Here is a 19567-nt window from a genome sequence, read left to right as displayed (position 1 = left end):
AAAAACATAGCATATTACTTTGAGTATTTTATACGTGTATGTACATATGTATAGATATATACATACATGTATATATAAAATACACGTGAATATATATGTATACACAGAGATATAAAATATTCAAAGCAATATTCTATTGGGTTTGTTTTTTCCCTTAAATAATGATGGCCCCAAAATGCAAAGCTACTATTTCATAAGCCGTATTTCTCAAAAGTCCTGAAAATATTAATAATTATAATACTAGAAAAGATAACACTCAGAGAAAGAGAATGCAAACCGTGCCTGGCTCTACATCTGGCACTTTTTATACATTATTACTTCATTTAATCTTCACAACGTCTATGAAGTAGGTATTATTAATGCCATTACACAAATGAGGAACTGGAAATCTGTGAGGGTGTTCCAGATCATATGTTAAGTAGCTAAGTCAGACTTAGAAAACAAGCCTGGCTATGAAGTGTTCGACTTACAATTCTGTATCATGCCAGACCTACTAAACTTCTTCGTCTAGTAAATGTCAACCTAACCTAGTAAATGTCAACTCTTATTAAAAATTATATGAATTACGCAGTCATTTTCAAAATATCTGTGTATGCACAGCACTATAATGTAATGATTTATTTACTGTCTTGATTGCCCACTGCACTGTAATTTAACTTGGCGGGAGCTGTATCCCCAGACCTTAACACAGAGCTAATCATATAGTTAGCAGTTGTTCAATAAATATTTACTACTTTGAATGTAGTATGTACTTCCCTTGGGTAAATTTTTCTCAGTGAACATGAAATAGCAGGTTAGCTGAACCTTAATGCCTAGCATTTCAGGAACACTTCTCATTACTGATATGCTGAAAAATCTTGCAGTTCAACCACTTTTCAGTAATGCCATCTCCACCAGCTTTAACAGCCGATCAGTTTAGCATATGGTTATATGCTTGTATACTTTCACTAATGGGAAAGTAACTATTGTGCAAGGCAACTTACTTTCATTTGTAAGTTTTAACATTTAAAAAAATTTACATTGAAACTAAACTTACACCTTAGAATTTCTACCCAATCTTATTAGAATGTTTATTTATTTACTAAATGATATATTTAATAAAAGTTGAAACAGAAAATCAGGAACAGAAAAAAAAGGTAGAAGCAAATTTGTTAGTCATAAAAATTACTATATTTTGTTAAGATATTTCTATAAGGTAAGATCAAGATGATTACCTAAAGTTTTAATTTTAGAAAGAAAGGTGGCCATCAATTCACCAATAAAAACTTCTTTTTCCTGAAACTAATCTCTAAAAATTTCTCACATGAAACACGTAATCATGAACATGTCTCCAACTACAGTTTTGGTAACTTGTAAAAACTTCTTTTATATGACTGCGTCTTAGAAATGCTGAGGTGGAATCCTATGAAAGAACAACTGTGTGTTTGTGTGTGGGACAAAGTCTCGCTCTGTCACCCTGGCTAGAGTGCAGTGGTGTCATCACAGCTCACTGCAAACTTGAAACTCCTGGGTTCAGGTGCCTCAGCCTCCTGAGTAGCTCCAGCTACAGGCGTGGCCACCACATTGGCTAAGTTTTCTATTTTTTATAGAGACCACGTCTCGCTCTTGCTCAGGCTGGTCTCCAACTCCTGAGCTCAAGTGATTCTCCCGCCTCTGCCTTCCAGAGTGCTAGGACTACAGGCGTGAGCCAGTGCGCCCTGCTGAAAGAACAACTTAGTAAAGGCAATTCCAAGAGGGTTAAGCTAAAAAGATAAATAATCATCTTCCAGCTTATACTAGTCTTATATACTAGAATCACAAGGATTAAGTATCCCTTGTTGCACAATAGAACTCTGAAAGTATTTGAAGACAGCTGATCTATCTCCTTTTTCCAGACAGAGTATTTCAAGATCCTTCAAAATTTTTCACATGACATGAGTTTAAGACCCTATATCACCATAATTACCCACCTCTAAAATATATATTTGTCAATACCCATCTTAAATGTGGTATCCAGAAAATTTCTACACAATTTTCTAGATCAGTTCAAAATAAGCCTATTACTTCCCTAATTCTGAAACATGCACTTTTATTAATATAGTTTAAAACTACATTGATTTTTGTCAATCATGTCACATTATTGGTTCATATTATATCTAAAAAGCCTCTACTATTAAGCCTATTTGTAAAATGAGGAGTTTGGATTACGTACCATTTTATGTTAATAGTTCTTTAAGACCCAATGACTAAAAGTCAGATCATTCCCGTAAGTTTACAACTTTGTATTTATTCTTAATTAATTTTAACATAATTTGTTTTGACCTACTGCATAGCATACAGATTTTTTTTCACATTTTCATTTTCTGGTGTATTAAATGCCCCTGACAGCTTTATGTCATCTAGAAATTTCATAAGCATGAAGTATACATTTTTATCTAAGTTGTTACAAAAGCAATGAATAGAACAGGGGAAAAGTGTCTATCTGGGATGACAATCATTCATTATTGGGATTAACTGTCATAAATTTACCAAACGATACTATCAGCTAGACCTGCGACCCCCAACCCCCAGTCCGTGGCCTGTTAGGAACTGGGCTACAACAGGGATGAGCGGCCGGTAAACAAGTGAAGCTTCATCTGTATGTACAGCCACTCGCCAGGACTTGCATCACTACACAAGCTCCGTCTCCTGTCAGATCAGTGGCAGCATCATTAATGGATTCTCATAGAAGTGCAAACCCTCCTGTAAACTGCGCATGCGAGGGCTCTAGGTTGTGGCTCCTTATGAGAATCTAATGCCTGATGATCTGAGGTGGAGCTGAGGCGGGGACGCTAGCACTGGGGAGTGGCTGCAAATACAGATCATCATTAGCAGAGAGGTCTGACAAAATGTAATGCACTTGAATCATCCCACAACCACCCCCCATCCCCATCCTGGTCCACGGAAAAATTGTCTTCCATGAAATCGGTCCCTGGTGCCAAAAAGGTTGGGGACCACTGAAATTCTAGACCACATGTCTATACGGTAATAAGCATTAGGAAGAGAATTCATCAAATACAATACTGAATTCAAAATATACTAAGTTTATTCCATTCCTTGAAAAATGGGTCATTTCCAAAACAAAAATGCCTTATCCCAAGCACTAAAAAAACCTATCCAACAATCAGCTGTGAATAAATGCACAGTTTGTGTCTACTGACCTGACACATCTGCCAACAAAAAAAAAAAAAAAAAGGAAATTATGTTGACTCATCTCCAGAAACTGTAACATATACAGTACTCGTCCCAATTTATATGACTTCCTTTGCCTAAGCCAGTACTCAAAGTTCTCCAAGAGTGGTTCAACAACCCGCAAAAATGAAATACTTAGATATAAAGCTGACAAAACATACACAAGCTCTACAAAACCTGGATGAAAGAAATCAAAGAAGAACTAAATAAAAGAGAGATATTCCATGTTCATGGACATAAAGACTCAATATTGTTAAGATGCTAGTTCCTCCCAACTTCATCTAAACAGTCCATGCAATCCCAATCAAAATCCCAGCAAGTTTATGGATATTGACAAACTAATTCTAAAATTTATATGGAAAGGCAAAAGATCCAGAATAGCCAACACAACATTCAAGAATAAGAATAAGGTAGGAAGACTGACACTATGCAACTTCGAGACTTACTTATAAAACTATAGTAATCAAGACAGTGTGGCACTGGCAAAAAAACAGACAAATAGATTAATGGAGCAAAATTCACTGACATCATCAAATGCTGGTGAAAACATGAAGCAACAGAGACTCTCATTCATTTCTAGTGGGAATGCAAAATGGTACAGCCATTTTGGAAGACAGTTCAGCAGTTTCTTACAAACTAAATATACACTTACCATCTGATCCAGCCTTCATGCTCTTAGGTATTTACCCAAAGGAGTTGAAAATTTCTGTCCACACAAAAACCCCCACAGAGATGTTTACAGCAATTTTATTCATAATTGCCAAAACTAGGAAGCAACCAAGATATCCTTCAGTAGGTGAATGGATACACTATGGAGTATCCCGACAATGGAATACAGTCATCCCTAGGTATTCAAAGGGGACTGGTTCCAGGACTCCCCCACAAATGCCAAAATTCTCAGATGCTCAAGTCCCTTAGATAAGATGGTGTAGTATTTGCATACAAACTGTGCATTACTTTCCCATATACTTTAAGTCATCTCTAGATTACCTACAATACCTGATACAATATAAACGCCACATAAATAGTTGTTATGCTAAATTTTTAATTTGTATTTTTCATTGTTGTATTTTTTTTTACAAATGCTTTTGATCCGTAGTTGGCAGAATCCATGAGTGCAGAACCCATGGATTCTGAGGGCCAGCTGTATTAGTCAGCAATATACTAGGTGAAAGAAGTCAATCTGAAAAAGCTACGTAGAGTATGATTCCAACTATATGGCATACTGGACAAGGCAAAACTATGGAGACAGTAAAAAGGTGAGTGGTTGCCAGGGGCTGGTGCGAGGAGAGATAACGGGGGGAGCAAAGAGAACTTTCAGGGCAGTGACACTACTGTGCATGATACTATAATAATGGATACATGTCACTGTAGATTTGTCTACAACCACCAACCCTTAAGAGTGAACCCTACTGTAAACCACGGACTTTGGGTGACAATGACATGTCAGTGCAGGTTCCCCAGCTGTAACGAATGCACACTCCGGTGGGGGAGCTGATCGTGGGGGAGGCTGTACATGTGCGGAGGCAGGGAGCACATGGGAACTATCTGTACCTTCTTCCAATGCTGCTGTGAACATAAAACTGCTCTAAACAAGGCTTTTAAAAGAAAAAGCGTGGTTCAACAGTAGCAGGCTCCACCAGCATGATGGAGTAATCAATAACTGCTATGACTGCGTTAAGAAAAAGTAACTTACTTACCCAGATGGAACTTTTCTTGATGCTTTAACCGTGCAAACCGTGATTTGAAATGCTCCTCACAATAGGTGCACTTGAAGGGCTTATCTTGAGAATGCAGAATCATATGCTCCTCCAAGTGTGGTCTTCGGGTAAAAGATTTCTTACAAATCTAAATAAAAATGCAGATAAAATGTAAGAGAACCTAAATTAAAACTTAAAATACAAAGCTCATAATGAGAAAAAATATACATACGTTCAAGTAAAGGAAAATTTCTCCCAATAGAAAACTTACAAAAAGTAAAATTAAATTCTAATTGTGCAAAAAAAATGCCCTGGAAGAAATATAGCATGGAATTATTTTAAATTAGTAAGAAAGTTAGCTGAGTTTCAACTCTTTACATTTCTAATAGGCTACAAAATAATCTTACTATCTTAATTCTAGTCAGGATTTCCAAATCCATAAAGTATGTATTTCAGTCTCTTATATGTCAGGAATAAAAGGCTTTTTTATTGTTGCCATATACTTAAGAATATGAATAAGAAACCACAAGAAATCATTTCAAAATTATCCCTGAAGTGGTCAGAAGATACAACTTTTAAAGAAATTTGACATATATCATGTTTTAAAAAAGGCGGGGTAGACTGCAACACTAATAACACCACAACAAATACCACATATTCCAAGCACAATGCTAAGGAACTCACAGATTATTTTACTTATTTCTCACAATAATCCTGTGAGGTAGATAAAATTATCATGATCATTTTATAGCTGAGGATGATGAAACTTAGTAAGGAGAAGACATTATCTTATACAGATTCAAACACTGTAGTTAATAATTAACTACAATTTCTAGAAGCTGAAATCAGAGAAATGGCAAGAATTTTGCTGTCTATATAAATCGAATCCTTGGAGTAAAGAAGGCAAAAATGACAGCTGGTGACTCCTTTAAACAATATTCCCCGAAAGACTGAAAAAATATTTTAGAGGTGTAGTAGATAAAGATGTCCACAAATTCTTTACTACTACCCCCACTGAAAACTAGAGTCTAATTCCTCTCCCTTAAATCTACCCAGGTTGTAGTGATTTGTTTGACCAAGAAAATGTGGTGGAAATGACATTCCAGGACTTCTGAGGTTAGGCCATAAAAAGTCTTGTAGCTTTTACCTAGCCTTCTTAGAACACACACTCACTCTTGGAAACTAGCTGCTATGCTAAAAAGAAGCTCAAGTAGCCTCATGAAAATACCAAAGTGGAGAAGAATTGAAGTTCCCGGTCCACGGTCCTAGCTGAGACCTTAGCCATCAACCAAAACCAGCCACCAGCCGTGCGAGTGAGCCACTTTGGAAGTATCCCCAGACAAGACCGGATCATCTACTAGCTCAAAACAACTGAGTGACTTCAGATGACTCCATATGGAACAGAAGAATGACCTAGCAAATCACCGCCCCAAATTTGGATTCCTGACACCCAAAAGGGTGAGACATCAAAATGATTGTTTAAAGCCACTTAGTTTTGAGGTGGTTTATTATGCAGCAACAGATACCGAGAAATGAGTGGGAATTCTAATATTTTATACTCTCTACAACAGTAATGTCAGTTTATATTCACAACTACAAATACATGGCATAGTGATTACAATAAAAACTAGGATTTCCACTTCTTAGGTCTATCATCTAAAAGCTAAACTACCATGCTTAATTTACAAAAAATATTAGAATAGCTTTGTAGAAAAGAAAGATTCTAAAAGTGAGGTAAGCTAAATTATATTACTTTAAAACCTAATTACCTTACTTTCTCAAAAGGCAACATTACATTTACTTTGTGTTGGGCCTAAGAATACTGAGTCATAGAAATGCCCCCTGTATTTCTGGAGACAAGATTTGATTTCAGAAGTCACATAAGGCTTTGCCTTAAAGAAAAAAGAAATGTGTTGGTTCAAAAGCTGCCTCGTCTCAGGAGGGCGTCTCCTTGGTCAGTAAAAGCTGCACTTCAAAGAGACAGCTGTAAGCTGGGCCTATGGTTCTCACCTGTTTTGAAAGACAAGGCAGGCCTCTTCCTAGAGCCGTGGGTTGCCAGAGCTGGCAAGGACCCCCGGAGATGAGAGCTGATCAGAGAGAGATGCTAATGCCCAAGCCGGGCCCGGAAGGAGCCATGCGGTTAAAGTAATTAACACAAAGCACAGCTCATGTTGACTTCTGAGATCATCTCTGTCTCCAAGAACACAATCACGGAGCCAAGATGTCTCTGGTTTTTGAAGTAATAGCCTTATCAGAAAACTTAAAGTTTGCCCCAAGAAGATTTTACAACTCATTGTTCCCCTAGTTAGAGTTAGTTAAAGGATCTGTAGTTGCCTTTTAGAAGACTTTGACCCTAAAGCAAACTGCCTGTTAGTATGTGAATTCCGTTGCCCTTGGCAACGGGAGCCTGTACCTACCCTATAAAATACCTGTGTGGATATTCAGTTTTGGAGATATTTCTAGTGGGAGGAAATATCCCCATCCGGATACCCTGCTTTTATCTATTTTCATAAACCTTTACTTTATAAACTATATCTTTGGCTCTGTGTATTATTATTATTATTTCTGTTTCCTACTATTTTTTCATCCTTTGCGATGACCCCTGCCTGAGAGACCCGATCGGAAGAAAAAACCTCTTTGCGGGGAGCGTAGCTAACTCCCTGCAAACTGGCGTGGTCAACTTAGAGACCTGATCCGAAGAAAGAGATAAAACCCCTTTTGCGGGGAGCGCAGCTGACTCCCCGCAACTTTGGTTTTCTAATACAAATTAAAAACTCTTACATCACATTTCCAACTTTCACTCTTAGTCTTCTTAATGGAAATAAATTCTTGTGCATTTTCTGGATGAAACCTATCAGAGAAAAATAAAAAGATTATTAGAAAAAGATTGTATTACTTAAATAAATATTCCATATGAATCTGTTGATAGTAATTACAAGAATCAGGTACTGATTCCTTTCATAAGGAGACACGCACATGTAAGCTCTTTAACAATAAAGATATCACTATTATTAATATTTTAATAAATTTATATGGATACCTGAATTTATGCAGAAATTGTAAAAGTCTAATTATCTTTTAAATACATTCAGGAACCTAGCTATTTATAGATAACCTACAAGGTAATTCACCTGATTTCTTTAAGTCCAGATTTCAGTAAATTTAATTTTTTAGAGTTAAATATACAATCTTGTACTAAACATTTTTTATCTCACAAACCTTTACACGTTAAAGACAAGCTGAGTATAAGAAATAAATTTCCTAGAGTTCTAAAGCCATTTACCTCTGAAGACATCCTTGCCAAAACCCAAGGCTGAAAACAGGATAATCAAAATGCTGTATCTTAAACTACTATTTATAGACTATATTTTTGTTTTAACAATCAAAAACTTCATCTCAATAGCATGTATAAAAAATATAAACAAATTAACGCTTCCTGCTCTTTTCTTAATTAATTTGTAGTCTCTGCAAAAGGTTAAGCAATGAACGAATTGGAGACAAGCGCTCCTAGATGTTTTTAAGCTTTCTACGTATTTAAATTAGCAGGCACAATATGGAAGCAAGATAATACTTGCCTCTTAACATGCTTGGCTAAAGTCTTCTTGCTTGCATGAAGTTTATTACAGTAAGGGCACTTGTGCTCCTTCTTATGAAATTCTGTTTCATTACTGTGCTTCTTTCTGTGAACAGTTAGGTTAGACTTTGTTGAATATCGCTGGTGACAAATATCACACTCAAAGGGCTTCTCACCTGTGTGAACACGGGTGTGGCTCTCATATTTCCCTGCAAAAAGAGAGAAATTAAATTCAGTACATTTGCCACACTATGGTTGAAATTTGACAATGGAATAAAATCTCATGACTTAGCAAATTTAAAATGCACACCCAAATCCACATACAAAATAAGCAAAAAGTTTATCTAAATTTCTACCTCTGATAAACCTTAAAAACTGCTTTGGGCTTACTGCTCAAAGTATACTTTTCCTCAAAAAATCGGGTCATTTAAAAAAACAATTATTCATGTTCACAAATATTGGAAATTATGAGATTTAGGAAATTTTCTGAAAACTGTTAGCAAATCCTCTGAACTTAAAATTTTAAATGCGTTTTTTTAATTTAAAATTAACCTTTAGAAAAAGATCTATTCTTCATGTAAGATTATTTTCATACTTTACTTTCACTATGTATATCCCTAGATGCATGCACCTGGACCTGAATCCTGGCTCCCTAAATAGCAGGCTATATGACGTTGGACAGGTAACCTCTCTATTCTTTAAATTTTCCTCATCTGAAAAATTGGGATAATAGTATTCACTTTATAGGACTGTTGTAAGAACAAACACACACATACACACAAAGCACTGAGAACAGTATCTGACATATAAGTTATGACTTAATGATGTCTATTATCATTGCTGTGTAATCTGTGTATTGTAAATGTGCACATCTAGTAGCTTAAAGCAGAAATTTCAGTGAAGGCTACTTCTAAGCAAAAGGCAATAAAAATAAGAAAAAAAATCAATATGAAGAATAATTTTCAATTAAAAGCTTAGCTTTGCTCTCTCCTACACAACAAATGTATAAATAATTTTTTCTTCAGGCTGAAACTAATGTGAAAATACAGCATTTCAGTCAGGCATTTTAAAAAAGGATACATCCTATATATATCATGCAAATTAGAAAAAAATCTCAACTACTCCAAGGCCATTGAGGAAAAGAGATAATAATTAGTCGTCTACTCGATAAAATAAAATAGATTCACCTATTTATTAGACATATCTATATGATTGTATATAATAAGTACTATATTATCTAAAAATTAATTACATTGCACTTCTCACATTAGAACAAAGGAAACCAAGGTATTTTCCTTAAGGTAAGGGGAAGGACATCAATCACAGGCAAAGAAAAACAAAAGTATGAATGAAAAATCTATCAGGTATTTAGGTACAGACCATAGTAATAGTCTATGTATATTTTACACATCAGAAAACTCAGTCAGTGTTTGGGCACCCTCTAAATTAACTGTGTGATCGTAATTAAGCTAATAATTTAACCTGTCTGTACCAGAGTTAGTAATACTTCATGGAGTTATGAGAAGTAAATGAGTTAATAGAATATACAGAACACTTAAAACACCCCAGCACACAGTAAGCACTAAAAAATATAAGCCATTATTATCATACTGGTTACTAGTCACAATATGCACATGTAGGTATGCCTCAAATATACATAAGGGTAAGTCTGATTTATGAATATCCACTGTAACAGATCAAACAGTGATTTTAGCCTCCTGAGAACATTGGAAGGACTTTGCTTTTTTCCCCTTGCCACTGCTAAAATTACCTAATATCTCTGTTTCCTCGCTGCCACCTCTAAGGCAATAGCCAACCACTTATTTACACATGCATATACACAGCCTACCACTACCACTTTCCCTGCTGGGTTCAAGATATCAGATCTATTAACAATACTAGGAAAAGATAAATGTCACTACACGGAATTTAAAAAAAAAAAATGTTTTCCTTGATTGTGAAAGTTTTCACATTTTATTTTTTTAAAACTCACTTTTTAAATTATGTAAATAATACACACTCATGGTAATACAAAAAAAAGAAAGTAAACAAATCAAGACTACAGAGTCTGATTTTTAAATAACTAACCTTATAAGTGATCTTTGGAACAGGTCCATTCTTAACTAGGGATTAACTATATGTGTTTAGCACAGACTCTTAAGATTGAAAGATAACTTATTAACCTCTAAATGCTTAAATCTCTTCGTTTTTATTCCCAAGTGAACAGAAATGAGAAAGTTTGGAAATTTAAACTGAAATAGCCAAAATTAGGTAAACCTGATGATTTTTTTTTTTATTTCAGCATATTATGGGGGTATCAAAGTTTAGGTTACATATATGGCCTTTGCCACCCCCCCCACCCCCGCTCAGTAAACCTAATGATTTTTTAAAAATCATTTTAAATAAATTCAGCAAAGAAACCAATGAAAATATAGAAATTTAAATAAATTAAAGACTTTTTTAAGTTTCTAATTCAAATTTTATGCACATAGGCATTGCAACATTTGAATTGTCCTCTCCATGGATTTGAATTTCTGAACAAGAACAGGAGAGGTAACTTCTGAGGAAATGCCGGACCCAGAAGAGCTAGGTAGATCTTCAGTGACTAGTGGGAAAATAAATTTTCATCTTCAAATAAATTTCACATTTAAATAATTGGTAGGGGTATAGGGAGGGTATTCCTGAGAAGAAAGTCAACATCTACACCTGTTTCTTCACTTTTATGGGGCAGGGGATTCAATAATAATGTATAAATCAAAATGTTCAAACTTATGAAAGTTTCCATAAAAAAAAGTATTCCTTCACAGAATATTAAACTACACCCAAGCATTTTTGATTGCCAACAGAAAATACATAACATTAAGAAATTTTATCCACAGCATTTTTCTGAACTGAATCCCAACAGGAACTGTGTCTCAAATCAGGAGTCATAAACTAAAGCTATTTTCATATAAACAAATTTGACCCTGTGAAGATTTTATTCCCTCATATGGGTCATGCAAAATTACCACAGTCAGATTTTTGTACGCAGTTTTTATGAAGAGAAACATCACCAAATTAGTTCATTACATATCTTATACTGCTAAATCTTAAGTGTAGCTTGAAATATTCATATGGCATATCCTAAAGAATATGCAATTAAGTTATAACCCTTCTCTACTAAGAGCCAAGTGGAACTTCTGTCAGGATGGAAGTGAGTCACATTTTTTAAAAACAGGTACAGAACATTTTCTACCTCTAGAAGAGATTGTGAATTTAATCCAAGGACAGATTTTAGTTCTCTATAGAGACAATATCCAAGTTTTCTGTCTCACCCCATCTGTCAACTCCTTATTTTGCCTTTTTACCCACCAGGTTTTTGGTATAAGGGGAAAGGTCAAAGGACTTATTTGCATCAGAATTCGCTGAGGAGAGGACAGCTGGTAGCCTAAGGAAAAATATAACTGGATCAGGAGTCCTACTCCAAGCAACTATTAAATACATCAGAAAGGATAAAAGATCCAAAGTAATGGAATCAAATTGGTAGATTACATATTGCGGAGCTAATGGTTCCAGAAGGTCACAGAGCTTATTCATCTCTCATGAACACACTCTGAGGCAGCCAAGTCAGAAGCTTAGAAAGGATGCCTAACTGGCTTCTTGCAAGCCCAAAGTCAAGTCAGACACCAACCTTTCAACTTAGTTCAAGCAAACAGGTGCTTACTGAAAACTTACTTGAAATGACTTGAGATACTAAAGATACTAACCAGAGTAAAATACATAACCTTCAGGCTCATGATCTAATAAGACATAAATAACAACCAAAAATCTGGGTCGCCATCTTTAAATCCCATTAAAGGAATGTGGATGATATGAAGATGATTGAAAAAGGTGGACCTTGAACTGTTTTTTTAAATAAATAGGGCTTCTGATAGAGATGATATGAGAGGACATTTAAGTTACATGAATCTTCTTCTACATATCCGTTTCACTCCACCAATCGCCAGTCCACTTAGCCTGCATTCAGTGTAACTCTCTGCTCTACCCTCATCCTACATCCCATTCCCCATGTCACTCATCTTTCTAGTCTAAGCTGTATTCTCTTTCTGGTCCTTTGCTACATGATCCTTCCTATCTCTCTGGCTCTTATCCCTTCCTTTCCCTTTTCCAATATCCTTCTCCACACTGAAGCCAGCACGATCTTTCTAAAACTCTTACACAGCTGTTTCCTTTGTCACATTTTTTTCAACAGTTTCGATCACCTGCTGGATAAAGTCTCAACTCCCCTGTATAGCATACAAGCCATTCAGAATCTGACCTTCACAACTTGCCCATCTTTACCTCCTGTCATTTTCATCATGCCTCCTTGCCCACCTTGAAACCACCACACCTCATGAATGCCCAGAACACAATACACCTCAATGCCTTTGCACATGTTGGTCCTTCTGCCTTGTAAATTCTTCCCTATTCTTTAAGTCTCAGCTCAAATACTACCTGATCTGCAAAACCTAACCTGATTCCCTTAGTCCTCTGTACTTATACTGATGAGATTATATTTGATGTAACTTGATTGTGTTTTTGCATGTACTCATTAAACTCTTAAGATTCTTGAGGACACATAATACATCATTTCATATTTGTTTAGCAGAGTTTGGCAGATCATAATAAATATATTAAAGATAGTAAGTAATTAGCATTCCTTGAACACCTAGACTTTGTGCAACATTTTAAGTGATCACTAGAACTATCCCATTTAATTCTCATAATAACTCCCTCCCCCTTGAGAAGGTACTATTAGCATCATCTCATTTTACTTATGAGGAAACAAAAACAGTTTAAGTGACTCACCCAAGACCTGGATTCAAAAAACGCAGGCAATGTGATATCACCGTAACTTATGCTTTTTAACTGGCATGGTGTAAGAGTAAGATATAGACATAGATATGCTAACATAACGGAGATAAGAAAGTGCAGGTAAAAAGTAAGCAGCCCTAATGCAGCTAAACAAAAGAGGGGTGTAATGTAAAGTACATTCAGAAAGGTAGGCGGAAATAAGCCTACAATGTGACCTATTGATTCCCACAATTATCTGGTCTGAACTTGGTTAAAAAAAAAAAAAAAAAAAACCGCTGCAAAATGCCTTGCCTTCCTCTTGGTATATTAGCTTCTTAATCTTGAGCAGTCTTTTCTCAAATTATAGGCAGAAAACTCTAGCTTCCTGGGACATTAAGAAAAGTACCCCCAAAGTGTCTTGTGGTAAAATGATTTAACGGAATGCTAGGTTAAACAAAATTAACAGGTTTCTTTACTAGAGAATTTGGTAGAGTTAATACAGATTGTGAATTATATACAACCTTCCCAATCTTACCTGAACACAGAACCCCTCTCTTTATACAGCATCTCTTACGCAGGCATAGTGTTCAGTGGGTCAGTTTGAGACCTGCATGCTAGACCTGCAATGCCATTTGTGAACCGATCCCTGCTTACTCATCTCCAAGTCAAATTAGGTCAATTAAGGTAGAATACAGGAAGCATGTGCTAAGAGTACAAAGCCTAAGAAGTTTATTGGAAAGATGAAATGTTCTCAGGTATGTACCTCAACCCCAAAAAGCTGTTCTCTTCTCTATACATACCCTTATAGTATTTGTTTATATCTCTACAACGGCATTTATCCAGCCTGTCTTTAACAAGTTACTTGTATACATATGCTCTTCCAATCTATTAACACAAGAAAAGTTATTTTATTCATGTTTGCACAGAGCCTCGTAGTTAAAATAGTAATTATTATTAAACGGGATTGTCAAAAGTATTCTGATTCAAAGAGAAAAATATTTCAAAAGTCATCATAAAAAGCAAAAAGAAGTTACCACTGTTATGCCAGTGTATACTGTAACATATTTTGATTGCAAATGATTACCAGTGCCTTTAAAACCAATTTCCAGCTATACAAATAAGTAACTCAACACTGCAAGACATATGGGGATATATTAAATGGTATAAGTAATTTTACCAGGTCAGATTGCACTAATTATGTATTGTTTTATCATTATATGTGGTAGAATACATTTTACAATTTCATAACTTCAATTTACATGGAAATAGCTTAATTTTTGAAATTTAAAAATTCACTTAGAACAGTTCATATAAGTTTGTATAATTATTTTACTAGCAAATATTAGACATCTTGAAATTAAGTATGTACGGACATAAAACTTAAGGTTAGAGAACACATTTCCTACAAACTCTTTTCTAATAGGAAAAAAGTTGACTTATTATTATAATAACCAAAGAGTATATTACCATACACAAAGGGAAACAGTATATAAATCATTAAATCCAATATAATCTAATTTTCTTTAAGGACTCAAAAATAGCACTTATATCTGAAAAATTAAATTTTCATATAAGTCTAAGCTCTACAATTATTGATACTATGGAGTCTTTCATACCAAATACATTATCTAATGATTTTTCACTGTTGGGATATGAAGGGAAAAATAAAAGCCAATACAAATACTTAAATTAGTTCTTGAATCACAGCAAATTTAAAATAACATGATAAAACGCTGTATTGAAAACCAAAGTATCCTCCCTACTTAAGCACTCTTTTTAAAAGTTACTTTCAAAGTTTAGTTTTTAATTATCAACTTTAAAATATCCATGAAAAGTAAGTCATTAAAGAGAGAAAAGCTTTCTTTTCTTACCTATTCGGTCAAATGTTTTATCACATTTAGGACATTGCAATATTTTTTTGTTACTGTTCTGAATGACTACTGGTGTCAACCCCTCATGAATATTTCCTACAGAATCACCAGCCTCAGGTTCTTCTTCTGCATCATTATGATCTTTTTCACTTTGTTCTTCAGTGTCAGAGTATTCATCTGACATTTCCTCCTCTAGCTCATCTTCTTCAGCATTATATTCACTTCCAGGATCTTCAGAATCATTTCTATCTGACTTTTCCTTATCAAAATTTTCTTGATTCAAATTGTCTGACCCATCACCACTTTCCTGTTCATCATCGCTAGTGTCATCAAACTTAACAGGGCACTTCCGATTCCTTTTTGATCTTCTTGTGGAAAAACTTCGCTCCAGCATTTTTAACCCATGTTTTTTCCCTAACAAAAGGGACCTATGAGTTTTAGCCAAATGATTCTCTAAAGACTTTTTATAACAAAAATGTCTACTACAGAATTTGCACTGATGATTATGTGACAGTCTTTCAGTTAATTCATTCAGTGTTTCTTCTGGTGATGCCTTTTCAGTTAGCTCCGACTGAAAAGTGGCAACATTTTCGTTATTTAGCAGCTTCACTGCATCTATAATGTCCAAAAATTTTGCAGCCTCTAAAACAAGAGGTATTTCATATTTGTACACAAAAAATTCCGATGTGTAAAGAAATTCAAGCAAATGCTGAAAAACTGAATGTGTTACGTGATCCAGGGTGACAACATCTGTGCTTGGATTTTTGCTCAAACATGCATGAAAATAACTACTGCCAACAGCAACCACGACCTTATGGGCACTAAATTCTTTCCCTTCTACTATGATAAGTAAATCACAGAAAGATGGTTGCTTCTGCCTGTCATCATTTAAATATTTCAGCAAATTCTTATTATACTGCAAGGAACTCAAAAGCTTTCTCTGATCTGGAGAGGGAGGAAGTTCCTGATAACAGCGAAGAGCCTCAGGAGTTGGCCTTTCTGCAGAACGAGCGTAGGTCACTTGGTCGCACTCCACTGCCACATTTCCTCCCGAAGAACCTTTATGATAGCCTAGATGGATCTTCTCATCAAGATGTGAAGTAACCTTTCTCCTTTTCTTCATTGCAGTACGGCGATTTCAGAACAAGAAACTTCATAAGTGTCTTCAGAGATGTATACAGGAAAACTAGATTGTCTCGAATAACAGCCTCCGGAGGGGCGTGCCCCAGGGTTTCATGGTCTGCGAAAAGAGCGAGAACCACGTAAAACGACTCCACGGCAAAGCAATCCTAAACGAGGTGACGGCATTCGTCCGCTAATTCTTTCTAAATGACAACTAAATTATGATAAAGTCACAGGTTACACTCATGGCCAAGATTCTGGGGCGGAGAGCAAGGCGGGCCGGGTTAGAAGAGACAGCCAACAAAAGAATAATTTGAGAGGCAGCCAGAGCACCTTCCGGGCCCGATTCACGAACAGGGTGGAAATCACCGGGCAGAAAGGGGGGATCCCTCCGGGACCGCGGCCGGCGCAGGCCGGGGGGCTGCAGCCGCGGTTTGGGGGCGCCGGGGTGGTGACAATAAGGCCGTGGGCCGCGAAACGCGAGTGTCCCCGCGAACGTGCCTTCCCGGCGGGCGCGGCGCAGCTCGCGGAACGAGCGACGGGGCGAAACCGCCCCGGGACAGACGCCCCGGGAGGGGCGCGGAGCACCAGCGGGGTCAACCGGAGGGGCGACCGCAGGCAGCGGCGGGGCTGTCGCGGGCCCCGGCCAGGCGGCCACGCGCTTGCCACCCGCGAACCCGCCACCCGGCCCGCCCAGTCGCCCCGGGCCAGCGCCCCCCGGGCCATTACCGGGAACGCAGGGCTCCCCCGCTGGCTCGCGGCCGCCGAGCTCCACTCGGGCGCGCTCGCCCCTGCGCCTACCCACTTCCGGGTTCGGCCCCTCCCCCTCCCCCCGCGCCCGCCCCTCCCCCAGCCCCGCCGCCTCCGCCGCCGCCGAACACGTCAGCCGCGCGCGCAGCCTCCGAGCCGCCCGGCGCGACCGGCGCGCGGCCCTGTGTGGACCAATGCGCATGCGCGCGCCCCTTCTTCACGCATGCTCTGTAAGCTCTGCGTGCTCCCCGGGAGGCCCCAGCTACGCCCGGAGTCCGTTACTCCGGGTTTTGGCGGCGGCGGGGGCCGGCGCGGTCGGGACGCCGGGGTTTGCCACGGAGGGGACCGCGACAGGGCGGGACGAGGGGAAGCTGGAAGTCACGGGCAGGGGCGCAGGAGCGCGGGCGCGTCTCACCCGCACGGGCGGACTTAATCCGCCGAACGGCAGCTGCCGGAGGCGCCGGACGCCGGCGCGCGCCTGGGACCCGACTGCTGTCGTCCGGGCCTGGGGACCCGAGCTGGTGTCGTCCGCGCCTGGGGCCCGAGCTGGTGTCGTCCGGGCCTGGGGACCGAGCTGCTGTCGTCCGGGCCTGGGGACCGAGCTGGTGTCGTCCGCGCCTGGGGACCCGAGCTGGTGTCGTCCGCGCCTGGGGCCCGAGCTGGTGTCGTCCGGGCCTGGGACCCGAGCTGCTGTCGTCCGCGCCTGGGACCCGAGCTGCTGTCGTCCGCGCCTGGGGACCCGAGCTGCTGTCGTCCGGGTGTTTCTCTGATTGAAACGGCCAGATGTAAACGCGACGGCCACTAAATTGTAACTTTTTATTCCCAGACAAAATCAGAAAAATCCACGTACAAGTGTACGACTGGTAGGACAGGAAGGGAAACCAAAAAAAGAAAATCCACCAGGACAGCTCTGGGAGCCACTGCCCGAGATGCCGCCTTCGTGACAGTTCCCGGCGCGGTCCGAGGACCGTGTGGGGAAGGCGCGGCCCGAGGTCGTGCGATTTCCGCAGCCTTCGGGGACCCGAGGTGAAGAAGGGACAAAACAGGAGGGGGGGGCCACACTGGAGACCCCACCCCGCGTCGCTTGCACACGGACACCTGGAAACGCAGGAGGACCGAACTCTGAGGGGAGGAACCGCTGCGGAGCTGTACCCCTCCTGCAGAGAGAGATTTGGGGAAACGTGCCTGCCTCGGATTTTCCTTGGGGATTGAGAATAAATAACATTTTAATACCTTTCATGAAAAGTCCTAGCAAAAACTCACATTCACATGGATTCAGACAAAGATTCCTGTCACCTGTATGACGCATCCCACAAAAACTGGCCACACTGAAAAGGCAATAAAATGTTAAAACAGTAGAAGAATTATAAAAACAGTGGCTGTAGGCTTTAAATATACAAAGCCTGCAGATATTAGAATTATCAGAAACAAAACAAAATACGTAAAGTAATAATTGAAAGGAACATAACAGAAATTATCGGAAATATACAGATCAAAAGAATAATTTGGAAGTGAAAGTTATTGTATTAGTACTTAGAACATGGATGGAAATATATAATTATAAGTTCTTATTAAAACAGAAGATTAGCACAAGATAGAAAATAAATCCAGAGAAATGGGAAAAATTTTAACAAGAGCAAGTTATGAAATAGTGAAGCATACAATAAAGAAATGATACAGCAGAACTATGGGTATTAGAGCACGTAAAAACTTGAGAAACTTTTGGTAGGATTTGTTATTGCCGATTTGATACAACTCTTCAAGAAATTAAAATGGAGGAACGACAAACATAACCGTAACATCAAACTTTGACAAATACATTGCAGGAAATGAAAATTATAGGTGAGACTCACAAACTTAGGTGCAAAAATCCTAAATGAAATCAAATACAAGTTATGTGTGTGTGTGTGAAAGAGAAATATACAATTGAACTAAATTGGATTTAACAGAGGAATAAAAAATTTAATGTTTGAAAATGAATGTGTAATTCTTCGTATTAACAAAGTGAAAGATGAAAAACCATTAATCATCTCAACTGGTACAGAAAAATATTTGATAAATTTTATGAGACCTCTTCTTTAGGGAAACTTCTGTTAATTTCTCTGCAGAGACTAATAACCCAGTCATACTCTCTCATAAAACCACATACCTCTTCTCTGTAGGACATACCGTAGCTATAATTTTACATTTATTTGAGGGTTTTCCAATTAATATGTTTCCCCCACTAGACACAAGACACTCTTCTTTCTTTCCTCTCCATTGTGGTCCTAACCTATCTAGTGTGGAAAGAGTGAAAGAAAAATAAAAGAAAGAAAAAGAAAAAAAATGAACTAAAATGGGTAAAGAAAAGGAATAAAAAGAACATAGTAATGGGTTGAAGAATAAAGCCAATAAAAGTTTAGGAAGTGAGGGTTATGTTTTTAACAGGGATGAACAAAAAGTAAAAATTGAGTAAAATAAAAAGATTTATAAATGAGTAAAGTAAATAAAGCACTTAGTAGAAATAATAAGTGGGCCAGACACGCAAA

The 19567-nt window shown here is 38.2% G+C and overlaps 1 protein-coding gene across 2 annotated transcripts in view; it reads right to left on the bottom strand.

Moving 5' to 3' along the window:
• Positions 1–17540, bottom strand: part of ZBTB41 (zinc finger and BTB domain containing 41) — a 39245-nt gene extending 21705 nt beyond the window's left edge. Inside the window, exons 1-5 of one of the 2 annotated variants that reach the window (XM_045536313.1) lie at positions 17455–17540; positions 15168–16407; positions 8486–8693; positions 7692–7761; positions 4911–5058 (exon numbers count right to left, since the gene is read on the bottom strand). In XM_045536313.1, the coding sequence (XP_045392269.1) occupies positions 4911–5058; positions 7692–7761; positions 8486–8693; positions 15168–16290 (1549 nt within the window). In that variant the 5' untranslated portion in view covers positions 16291–16407; positions 17455–17540. Of the gene's footprint in view, positions 1–4910; positions 5059–7691; positions 7762–8485; positions 8694–15167; positions 16408–17018; positions 17099–17454 lie in introns of those variants that run through there. The other variant, XM_045536312.1, reaches the window with a different exon arrangement.
• Between the last annotated feature and the right edge of the window lie 2027 nt (positions 17541–19567).

This window comes from Lemur catta, chromosome 23 (genome assembly GCF_020740605.2).
Source record: "Lemur catta isolate mLemCat1 chromosome 23, mLemCat1.pri, whole genome shotgun sequence".
Taxonomy (NCBI): domain Eukaryota; kingdom Metazoa; phylum Chordata; class Mammalia; order Primates; family Lemuridae; genus Lemur; species Lemur catta.
The sequence above is the reverse complement of the archived record's forward strand: the minus strand, read 5'-3'. Positions and strand labels throughout refer to the sequence as shown.